The sequence below is a fragment of the Siphateles boraxobius genome, unplaced genomic scaffold (assembly GCF_051911475.1).
Source record: "Siphateles boraxobius isolate OS27281-9 unplaced genomic scaffold, OSU_SipBor_1 7, whole genome shotgun sequence".
NCBI classification, from domain to species: domain Eukaryota; kingdom Metazoa; phylum Chordata; class Actinopteri; order Cypriniformes; family Leuciscidae; genus Siphateles; species Siphateles boraxobius.
In genome coordinates this window covers 7,408,446-7,418,079 of record NW_027509197.1, presented here as the reverse complement: position 1 = coordinate 7,418,079, position 9,634 = coordinate 7,408,446, and the positions used below count along the sequence as shown (strand labels likewise).

Sequence of the window (9,634 nt, the reverse complement as noted above, 5' to 3'; positions counted from 1 at the left end):
TCAAAAGAATCTCGGTTATTAAAATTTCCCCTCTAGCGAATAACATATTAGCCTACTAGAGTAAAATTTAATTGCCTAAACCACAGAAACATAAAATTAATTTTAAATAATGCAATATAAACTATAGCATATAATGCTTTTTACAACTTTTTCTTAAAAAGTTAGTTTTGAGCTTGTCAAAACAGTAGCCGGCTACTGGCAAAGTATAGTGCTTTATGAATATTTGTTTCGGTTTATTCAGCGGAGCCATGATTCCACCAATCAGATCGTAGCGCTCCAAACTTCCCACCAATCAGCGCAGCTCCTGAAACTTTCACGCGCTGCTCGCGTCTGTCGCTCTGTTTTGATCCGCTGTCTGTCTGTAGGTGGTGAAGCCTCGATGGGGACACTTTTGTTTTTATGCTAATATTTTCTTTTACAAACCACGGTGCTTTTGTCAACGCTCAGGTTTATATAGGGGGTAATGATGACATAATTTATCTGCGGTTGAGGAAGCTGCCGTGTTTCTGAAGAGTCTGTTGAGATCGTCTAAGCCTCTGCCATGAGTTGTTTGGATGTTATGTATCATCAGAGTTATGGAGCTCATCATCACTACTTGCCTGCGACATCATCATCAGCAGCGGCGGCAGCGGCAGCTTACAGAGCGGCTTACTATCATCATCATCAACATCATCAACAGGTAGGAGCTTTATTCTGACACAGACGTCTCAAGAAAAGTTGGGAAAACAAAGTTCTGCTTCAGACATTTTTGGTGAGATGATTTAAAAGAAAAAAACTTTTAAAATGGTGCACATTTGTTGTCATCATAAATATACACTTACTGTACACACACACAATTAAATACTATACTATTTTAACGAACAAGTCGGACAGGACAGTGAAGACAAAACAGTTATGTATAAAAAAGAAAAAAAGCTTTAAAAATGTTGCATTCGTGGTCATTATATATATATATGACCACGAATGCAACATTTTTAAAGCTTTTTTTCTTAAAGCTTAAATACTTTTTAAATCATCTCAGCAAAAAAACTATTATATATATATATATATAAATTACACTATTTTATTGGATGAGTTGGGCCAGTTTAAGTCTAAGATTTTTTTCATTTAATATTTTAGTCAATACGTAATTCACAGCTCATTATTAAACATTATTGTTACTTTAAAATGTGGAAAATAAATAATAATGAAATGCGAAGGTATGTCCAGACTAAGTTTTTCTCTAAATGCTGTACTGATATTAAATAAAACCATATTTTATGACATTTGATATAGAATTCTTCAAATTCCAAGCTGTGAATTACAACTGAATGTGTTTATACAGTCTCTCATATACGGAAATCTTCATGGGAGTAAATCAGCGTACCGCTAATGTGCCAAGCGTGGGCACTGGGCCATCAGCTCAGAGACAATCCTCAACAATCTATTTTGGTCGTAGACCAGGTGGTGAATTTGTACTGCAGCTTTTAACCCTGCCCTGACCAGTTCATTTCTTCATAATGAACACAAATCTGTGTCTTTCAGCAGAAGAAGTTTGGTGCCTACAGCAGGATGCAGGATTCTGAGGAGTTTCCCTCTGACTGTGGCCAGAATAAGCAGCCTGGAGCGCTGAAGCCCCGTCCCGAGCCTGAGCTTCCTCGAGAGGAGGAGCAGAGCGCTGGGGAAGAGGAGCGCAGCAAGGAGGCGCAGCCCGCCGAGGCCGAGTACATGAGTGCCAGGTGTGTGGTGTTCACCTATTTCCGCGGAGACATCGGGGACGTGGTGGACGAACATTTCTCACGTGCTTTGAGCCAGCCCAGCTCCTTCAGCAATGATGCTAAAACCGTCAGACTTCACTCTGGAGGACCGTGGAAAGGTAGGAGACAGTGTTACCAAAAATCACATCATTAACATTAATAGTTCTCACACATTATAACATAAGATGGTTACACTTTATTTTACAGTGTCCTTGTTACAGTGTAATTACATTTAAGTACTGAGTAATATTAATCAGCAACATGTAAGGTTAAGAATAAAGTTTGGTTTGGAGTTAGTTTCATGTAATTATGCATGATTTACTGTTTTTACTACATTGCACTTTATTTTACAGTATGTGCACTTACGTGTACTTACATTGTACAAATACTGGGTAATATAAGGTAACTACATGGGTTAAGGTTAGGTTCAGGGTTAGTACATAGTTATTACACAGTTATTACAATAACTATAAGAAGTACATATTATGTACATTGGGAACAGGATTGTTAAATAAAGTGCTACCACTACAAGTATATGTAATGTGTAACAAAGACACTAAAATAATGTGTTACCCAATATTGTAAAAAAAATGTATATATATTTTTAAAAGAATTTAAACAGAAAAAGCGTGGAAAAGCACTTATTCCGTGTGATTTCCTGAAGCTCAAAATACTCACAAAATAAGTCTTTTTTTTATTTATTTTGTTTTGGTTCTTTACAGCAGCATTTAACAATTACATTTATATTTGAATAATAATAAAACTAAATAACAGATCAATCATAATAGAAATGTTGTATGCACATTCCACAACACAGAGTGTTGAAAATTTACATGCTGGTCCATGAATAAAAGAAAATCATAGAATAGCTGATATTTACAACTATTTGTGGGTTCAATTGACCCGCAGCATAAAATAAACGTATAGTTCTAGTCCTGGCTTCTGATTGGTCAGTACAGCATTACTGCTAAGCTAAAGGCATTCTGTGTCCTGCGTTTTTTCCCAACATCAATATTGTGTGTTAAAATGTATATGAATCTATCGAAAAGCATGCATTTCTCTTTTAGGTTTGTCAAGTTATGTTATTGTCAAGTGGTATGACAGAAGACCACAAAACCATTTCAGTCAGACATCCAGGTACTGAGGAACTAATTGTTTGTTGTGTTTCAGAAGGAAACTCCCACTCCGAGGGTCAGTGTGGCTCTGTATCGTCGTCCCTGTGGGGTAACGGTTACCCATCTCAAACCAGCCCGTGTGTCCCCTCCCCTCACCCTGACTTCCCCCACAGCGCCGCCTTCCACCCCGCAGACACTGGCATCTGGAGCAGCCACAGCCTGGCCCCTCCTTCTGCTCTTACTGACTCTTGGCACTACGGCCTGGGAGCTCAGAGTGGAGCTGGATACCCCCACGTGCACGAGATGTACCCTCACATGCACCCCCGCCACCCCCACCCCCACCGCGTTCTCCATCACGCTCACAGCCCCGCGCTGGACCCCCGCTTCAGCCCCCTTATGCTACCCGGTGTAAGAGCGTCATGCAGTCCGACGTCCTACACAGACGGGATCAAAACAGAGCTGGAACCGAGTAGCATCCCGGCACCTAACTGGCCCGTTTCTTTCCACGGGTCAGTGGACATCTATGATACAGGTGAGACAAGATGAGCGAATAGATCATAGATCATACACTTCCACAGGATTCATGTGTTTGCAGTGTTATGTCATTTGTAAATCATCATTATGCAGTCCTTTTTATTGGGAAGTCAACACAAAATGGTGTATATATATATTAAATAACCATGTGATAATGCCTATTTTTGGATAATTCAGTGAAATGGATTCTTTACAGTCAAAAGTTTCATTTCATACACGACAGTTCAAAGCTTTTGAAAGAAGTCTCTTATTATATTTTAATATATTTTAAAATGTGATCAAAGCTGAATTTTCAGCTTCATTACTCCTGTCTTCAGTGTCACATGATCCTTCAGAAATCATTCTGATATGCTGGTTCGCTGCTCAATAAACATTTCTTATTATTGTCAATGTTGAAAACAACTGTGCTGCTTATATTTTTGTGGAACCGTGATTTTTATCAGGATTCTTTGATTTAAAAAAAATTGTATGAATCGAAAGTTCAAAAGAACAGCATTTATTTGAAATAGAAATCTTTTGTAACATTATACATGTCTTTACATTTGTCTCTTTTGGTCAATTTAATGCGTTCTTGCTGAATAAAATTATTAATTTCTTACTGACCTCAAACTTTGAAACACTAACAAATAGCAAAAACAGCTTCACAACACAAGACAGTATGTCTAATATTATAAAAAGACCCTTTAACTATTTCTTCCTTTGCTTGAATAGTTTAAACATTTCCGAATCTTTATTTTCACATGACCTATATTTTGTTGTTGCTTTCACACATGAATAATGTAAAGCAGTCCTGACACATTTATATATAGGGATGATTGGTCGATATTAGAGATGTTTTATTTATTAGTCATTATTAGGTATGTCAGTGGATGCTGCATACTTAATTGTGCATCATTTTTACATCTAGACTACTTTTACCTAGATTTTATTGGTTTATTTCCTGTATAAACCGTATAGTATAAACTGTCATATGGCATTACAAGCCTTATGGTATGTTGCTGGATGACGCAAACATGTTTTAACAAGATTTATTTCCTCACCCACAGCACCAGAGCAAGACAAGGCGAAGGCCAGTGTCTGGTTCTGAGACAGAGAAGATTTGCTGGACTACATGCCTTCGACTGGACCACACTATTACTGCATGTGGAGTGTTTCCTCAGAGGACTGTCTTGGGAACTATTCAGGGGGCAGATCAGTCTCTATCAGTGAGACGAGCACAAAAACAGCTTTGGGGAAAACTAGTGTTTTTGAAAAGCATACCATCCTGTCTGAGTTTGTGCTCTCATGGACAGAGATCCAATTCAGGACGCTTCTTCTCCCATCTGGGCTTTTCCTGTATGGATGCTAAACGTCCCAAATGAGGTTTAAGAGGTATATCTCCCTCTTTCTTTACACAAAGAGGTTTTCTCGACATGGTTGATGCTTTAGAACTGCATTTATGTACTTGCACAGGTTCTGTTGAAAGAACTGAATGTATTAGTACAGTACAAGGCAGAAATGTGTTGAATGTCTGAGAAAATCTTTATTTACTTTAATATATTTGTCTTAAATAGTCTCGTGACTTTACTGATTGGTGTTTTCTGTTTGTAATATGTGTTAACAGATTATTTTTTTGATGTCAAATTGTCTCGCCTTTGAGGAATTCGTTTTACTGCCTTACATGAACTGCTAAGTTTTATTGGCAAACAACCAATTGTTTGGATGGATTTATTAAATCATTACAGTGGTTACTGTCCTTTTAAATGTTGTCAGTGGTAGTGCTTTTTATCTGATTTACTTTTCCCCGTCAATAATGTAAGGCATTTGAGAGGTCAGTGGCACCAAAACACACTGCAGAATTACTCTTGACCAATTTTGGGAATGAAATATGGAGAGCACAAAGTCCCAGAAGGGATAGTATCATTCCATTCACATTTAGCTTCATCTCTCGCAAAGCCACAGAATCTGGGACGTGTCATAAATTGCTGTGTTATATTGCAAAAAAAGTTTATGTGAATGCTCTTAAATGTCAGAAGCTGGAATGTGCTTCCTGTCTGGCTAGGAAGTTCGATGCAAGACAACTTGAACAATTGCAGTTAAAACAGACTCCTCTTATCCACTGCAGATATGTCCTAATAGAGATTGTGATAAACCAAAAGAATGTGGCGATCGGCCTCCGTGTAACTTCAACCCAAATCCACTCAGAGAGTGCAAAATATGCACTCTGGTGTGAAATCGAACATTATTTTGGAGAGATGCAGCTTGGAATATTTTTATACAAGCACAGTGCCAGATATTGCATTATATTTGTCGTAAAAGACAGCTGTTGGGCTGGTGTTCCTGTGAGTGGAGAGTGGAGTTAGTGTGAATGTGGGGTTGGTGGTGAGATCTCTGACCAGGTGGCGGCACTGACCCTCTCACTTTCTCATCACCAGCTGCTTCATACTGGGCCAGAATCACAAACCACCACGCGTTATGTTCCTCAAACTCAGACTATTTTATGTAAACTTGTGAAAAAGAAGTGCGCTCAATTGTAGTGTACTTTAAATCCCAAAAGTTTATTTAAAAAAAAAAACTGTAGTTGCAAATTATATATAAATTAATAAAAGGCCACTTAAGTTTATTTAAAGAGAGTGTAAGTTCATGATGATGTTTCTTAAAGCAATAGTTCACCCAAAAATTTAAATTCTATCATTAATAACTCACCCTCATGTCGTTCCAAACCCATGAGACTTTCATTCATCTTTGAAACACAAATGAAGATATTTTAATAAAATCTGAGAGATTTCTGTAACTCCATTGACAGCTATGCAACTACCACTTTAGCGCTTCAAACAAGTTCATAGAGAGATAAAACTAATCCATATGAATTGAGCGGTTTAATCCAAATTTTCTGAAGAGACTTGTTCGCTTTATATGGTGAACTGATTGAAATTAGGCTTTTATTCAAATATGAACATTCATCAACACACAGCAATTGTGGTAAACAGAAGCTCAGGCATGTTCACTTGACATGCACGAGCCAATGGGGTTCATTCTCATGTTACGCAACATGTTTGAGCTTCCGCAAGAACCAATGAGGTTTGTTCTCGTCTGAAAAAGCAGGTTCAGTTGAGTTTCTGTTTGTGTTTGCTGATCAATGTTTTTATGTGAATAAAAGCCTCAATTCAATCTGTTCATCGTATAGCGATTGGGTGTCTAAAAAATTTGGACTAAACTGCTCAATTCATATGGATTAGTTTTACGATCTCTTTGTGAACTTTTTGAAGTGTCAAAGTGGCAGTTGCGTAGCAGTCAATGAAGAGTTCAGAAAGCTCTCATTTTGCATCAAAAAGATCTTCATTTGTGTTTTGTAAGATGAACGAAAGCCTTAGGGTTTGGAACGACATAAGGCTGAGTAATAGATGACAATTATTTCATTTTTGGGTGAACTAACCCAAACTAAATGCTTGTCAGAACATTCAGCAGTACAATGTAACAATATATATATATAAAAAATTGACGAAATTAAATTATAAAATTGCATATTAAGACGTACACAAGGATCATAAGTTCAACTAATTACATTTAAAATAAATTAAAACTATAAAACATTTTCATTTAATTGCAATTAAAGTGTCCTAAAACATTACTTGCAGTTTACAGTTAATATTTCTAGTATATTATTTCAGTATAAAAACTTTTAAACTATTTAAAGTATGCTTTAAAAAGTGTTCTTTTTCACAAGGGTAAAAAGTGCCCCACATTTTTTTAATTAAAATGATGAATGAAGGGGATTTTATCCTTCACAGCAAGAGCCTACTTCTGCAGTTCTGTATCTAACAGCCATTGTGCTGTACCTTGTTTAATCCATGTCCCTCAATGTTTTTGTCCATGTTGACCATTAAAACAAAATTATGGGACTTGAATAATTGCTGTTTTCTTGCTGTAGTCTAGTGGATGAATAAGCCTGTCCATATCAGACGAGTACACCGTCCTTCTGCTTTGCTAATTGCTGTACTTGGTTATATAAGTTTTGAGATGGCCCTGTGATCACAAGCAGTAGGAGAGCTCCTCAAGTGGTCATAACAGACCCAAAAGCAGCAGATAAATGAGGAGTAAAGAGACCTGCCAGCTGCATTCAGCCGCACTCCACAAGAGTGACACAAACAGCAGAAAACACATGGCCGCTCGCTCTTATGAACAGGGAGCTTGGCAAAGACAGGTCAGCCTGTGGCTCTGCACGATAAATGGGAGTGTTTCCTGCGTAACAAATACAGAAAGATCATTCATGTGATTGAAATGTGATTAAAATATGGAAAGACGACAGGGCGTCACTAACTGTAAAGTGAACGGTGGTGTTTCTCATGTAAAGTCTATTTACGTTTGCATGTTGATCTTAACTCCCCCCTTTTTAATTTTTTTTTTCTACAGTTTTATCAAGACCCAGGAATCATTTAAAGGGATAGTTCACCCAAAAATGAAAATTAACCCAGGATTTACTCACCCTGAAGCCAGCCTAGGTGTATATGACATTCTTTTTTTCATACGAATACAATCGGAGTTATATTAGCTGCAAAGTCGACTTGTGTATGGACGTCTGCCGGAAGCTAGTTATTTTAGTCGATAAAGTTTCAAAGATGGATATCTTTCTTACAGGAACGCATCGCTTCACTTCAAAAGTCCTTTATTAACCCCTCAGAGCTGTGTCGAGCACTCAGATCACGGATGGATACGTTTTGATAGAATTCCCCAAAAATATACCCACTGACTATCAATATAAAGGTTGGAGGAGACAGGACATTTTTTAATATAACTCTGATTGTATTCGTATGAAAGAAGAATATCATATCATTTATATCTAGGATGGCTTCAGGGTGAGTAAATCATGGACTCATTTTCATTTTTGGCTGAATTATCCCTTTAATTTTATCAGGACTTACCAAAAATAGTTTTTCTTTTCTGCTACTACCTTACTTTTACTTACCTACCAACATTTTCACTGGGCCACCATAAAAACGAATGAATTGGTAAAATAAATACAGCAAAATATAAATTAGTAAAATGAAGAATAGCAAAACATATTGTAAATGTCATATATTTATATTTTAATACGCTATTTATTCATTTATGTATTTATTTATTTATTTATGATAAGGATCTATATCCTCAGCAGTCCCTTTATTAAACAATAAACCAAAAAGCAAAGAAGAGAATACTGGGAAGCAGGAGAATCACAACCAACTAAACATGGACAAGAACCAAGAACAACTCAAACTGAAGACTATAAATAAACAGAGTTACTAAAGAGCTAAACAAGGAACAGGTGAATCAAATCAATCAAACAATGAGTAACCACAGCAACAAACAACAACATACTAAGACACAAGGGAGACAGAAAGGAAACACAGGAACAGAGGTGTCAAGTCCAGGTTCAGAAAGTAAAATTCCTCCTCAGTATTTTGTTCCAATCGCCTGGATTTGCTAATTAGCACAGTTTTTCAGCCAGGAGATAGAACTAATTAGTGAAATCAGCTGGCTGAGTTAATGGGTGGAATAAACATATGGCAGGACTTTTACTTTCTGACCCCTGGAATTGACACCTCTGCACAGGAAACAACGAGTTACAAGCTAAGAGTCCAGGAAAATGAAACAGAAACCAAACAATTTCGTTTACAATTCATAAAAACATGGGTACATAGTGACAACACAGCAATGTCACAGTTCTCTCAATTTATCTCCTCATTCCCAGACAGCAACATAGTGTCGGCCCAGATCCGGGCCACATCTGGTACATGTGGATTCAATGTGTACAAGATGTGGGCCGGATCTGGGCCGACACTGTGTTGCTGTCTGGGTTCTTATTAAGCCATTTTGACATATTTTGAGCTCTCTGTTTAGTTGGTCACTGTCTACTTTTCAAATATACTAACAATGTGTTTGTAATAGTTTAAAGACATATATAAACAAATAATTTACATTAATTCTGAAATTAAACACTTTTGAAATAGTATTTATTCAGTCATTCATATATACTTTCATATTTGTTTGATTATTTTTTTATTATTTTATAAATATTATTTTAAATCTGTGTTTCATAAGTGACCTACAACATAATAATCTATAAAAATAGGACAGTCAGGACTAATTTCCTGTAAACTATCTCAAAAGGGGTTCTACGCTTGGTGGTAAGGGGTGAAGATGACTCTCAGCAGTGTACAAGGAAGCTGAGTTTCTTCATGGGCCGCTCCACAGGCTCTGCCCCTCCTTCAGGAAACCGGCCATTGGAGA

The 9,634-nt window shown here is 37.1% G+C and overlaps 1 protein-coding gene across 4 annotated transcripts; it reads left to right on the top strand.

Annotated features, from left to right (window-relative positions):
* The first annotated feature begins 340 nt into the window (after positions 1–340).
* On the top strand, positions 341–7,272 carry vgll3 (vestigial-like family member 3). Of its 4 annotated transcripts, none has more exons than XM_077215577.1 (4): positions 341–679; positions 1,525–1,855; positions 2,907–3,383; positions 4,432–7,272. In XM_077215577.1, exons 1-4 carry the CDS (start codon positions 542–544, stop codon positions 4,470–4,472), a joined length of 987 nt encoding a protein of 328 aa, XP_077071692.1. In that variant the 5' UTR covers positions 341–541; the 3' UTR covers positions 4,473–7,272. The 4 variants fall into 4 exon arrangements, with proteins under 4 accessions (XP_077071692.1, XP_077071693.1, XP_077071690.1 ...); XM_077215578.1 differs by having other exon boundaries at positions 346–679; positions 1,528–1,855; positions 2,910–3,383; positions 4,432–5,128; XM_077215575.1 differs by having other exon boundaries at positions 402–679; positions 1,528–1,855.
* The last annotated feature ends 2,362 nt before the right edge of the window (positions 7,273–9,634 follow it).